Source organism: Carlito syrichta, unplaced genomic scaffold, assembly GCF_000164805.1.
Source record: "Carlito syrichta isolate Samal-C Ts95f unplaced genomic scaffold, Tarsius_syrichta-2.0.1 Scaffold316198, whole genome shotgun sequence".
Classification (NCBI taxonomy): domain Eukaryota; kingdom Metazoa; phylum Chordata; class Mammalia; order Primates; family Tarsiidae; genus Carlito; species Carlito syrichta.
This window is the reverse complement of record NW_007260294.1, coordinates 204,643-205,899: the sequence shown is the minus strand read 5'-3', so window position 1 is coordinate 205,899 and position 1,257 is coordinate 204,643. Positions and strand designations below refer to the sequence as shown.

Genomic DNA, 1,257 nt, shown 5'->3' with positions numbered 1-1,257 from the left:
CAGCCTCGACCTGCTGGGCTCCGGCGATTCTTCCACCTCAGCCTTCCAAGTAGCCAGAACTACAGGTGTGTGCTATCACGCCCAGCTAATTATTTTTATTTATTGTAGAGATGAGGTCTTGCCAAGTTGCCCAGGTGGGTCTTGAACCCATGGGTTTAGACAATCCACTCGCCTTGGCCTCCCAAAGTGCTGGGATTACAGGCTAAGCCACCAAGCCCGGCCAGGAATTATTTTTAAACAGATTTTTTTAAGTTACCTAAATAACCTAGTTCCTGGGCAATACATTATTTTAACCCTGGGTCACTCACTTTTTAGTAGGTGCACATTGCTCTAAATCAAAACAACTGATAGCACTCAAACTTCAGCTATATGAAATGTCTCTCATGTTTTCTATAAAGCTCTCTACTTTTCTGTACTTCATAATGCTTATGCTTTTTTTGTTGTTGTTATGGACTGAATTGTGTCCCAACTTATATGCTAAAGATCTAATCTATGTGATGGTATTTGGCTAAATGAAGCTGTAAGATCTGACAGGACTGGTGTCCTTATAAAAGAAACCAGACAGCTCTCTCCACATACACGTACAGAAAAAAGAGCCACGTGAGGACGCAGCAAGAAGGCAGCCAGGAAGAGAGTCTCCATCAGAAACAGAACTTCAGTCGCCAGAACCATGAGAAAACAAATTTCTGTTGTTTAAGCGATTCATCCAGTCCATGGGATTTTGTCACGGCAGCCCAAACAAACTAGTAAGTTCTTTTTACTCACCTATGATATAGGAGGCAGGGTCAAATTGGTCTCGGGGGCTAGAGAGAGTGGGAATGAGCCACGTCAGCGCCGCACTCTTCTCGCAGTACTGGTCCTGAATAAAACCCCTGATCTGAGCATAGTAGGGCTTTCCATCCTGTTCATCAATCACAGAAACAACATCACCAATTTGGTAATATACTCCCTGGAGGAAACAGAAGATAATCTTAAATTTAGAATAAGAAAATAAGCCGGGCTCAGTGGCTCAGCCTGTAATCCCGCGCCTTGGGAGGCTGAGGTGAGTGGACTGCCTGAGCTCGTGGGCTTGAGACCGGCCTGGGCAACTTGGTGAGACCTCATCTCTACAATAAAAATCAAAAAATTAGCCAGGTGTGGTAGCGTGTGCCTGTAGTTCCAGCTACTTGGAAGGCTGAGGCGGAAGGATCACCAGAGCCCAGCAGGTTGAGGCTGTGGTGGCCGGGAGCAGCCACTGCACTCCAGTCTGGGTGACAG

General features: G+C 46.1%; 1 protein-coding gene across 1 annotated transcript in view; it reads right to left on the bottom strand.

Moving 5' to 3' along the window:
* Positions 1 to 1,257, bottom strand: part of GATAD1 (GATA zinc finger domain containing 1) — a 12,924-nt gene that overhangs the window by 2,843 nt on the left and 8,824 nt on the right. The window contains exon 4 of the mRNA XM_021706894.1: positions 766 to 949. Within this exon, the coding sequence (XP_021562569.1) occupies positions 766 to 949 (184 nt within the window). The remainder of the gene's footprint in view (positions 1 to 765; positions 950 to 1,257) is intronic.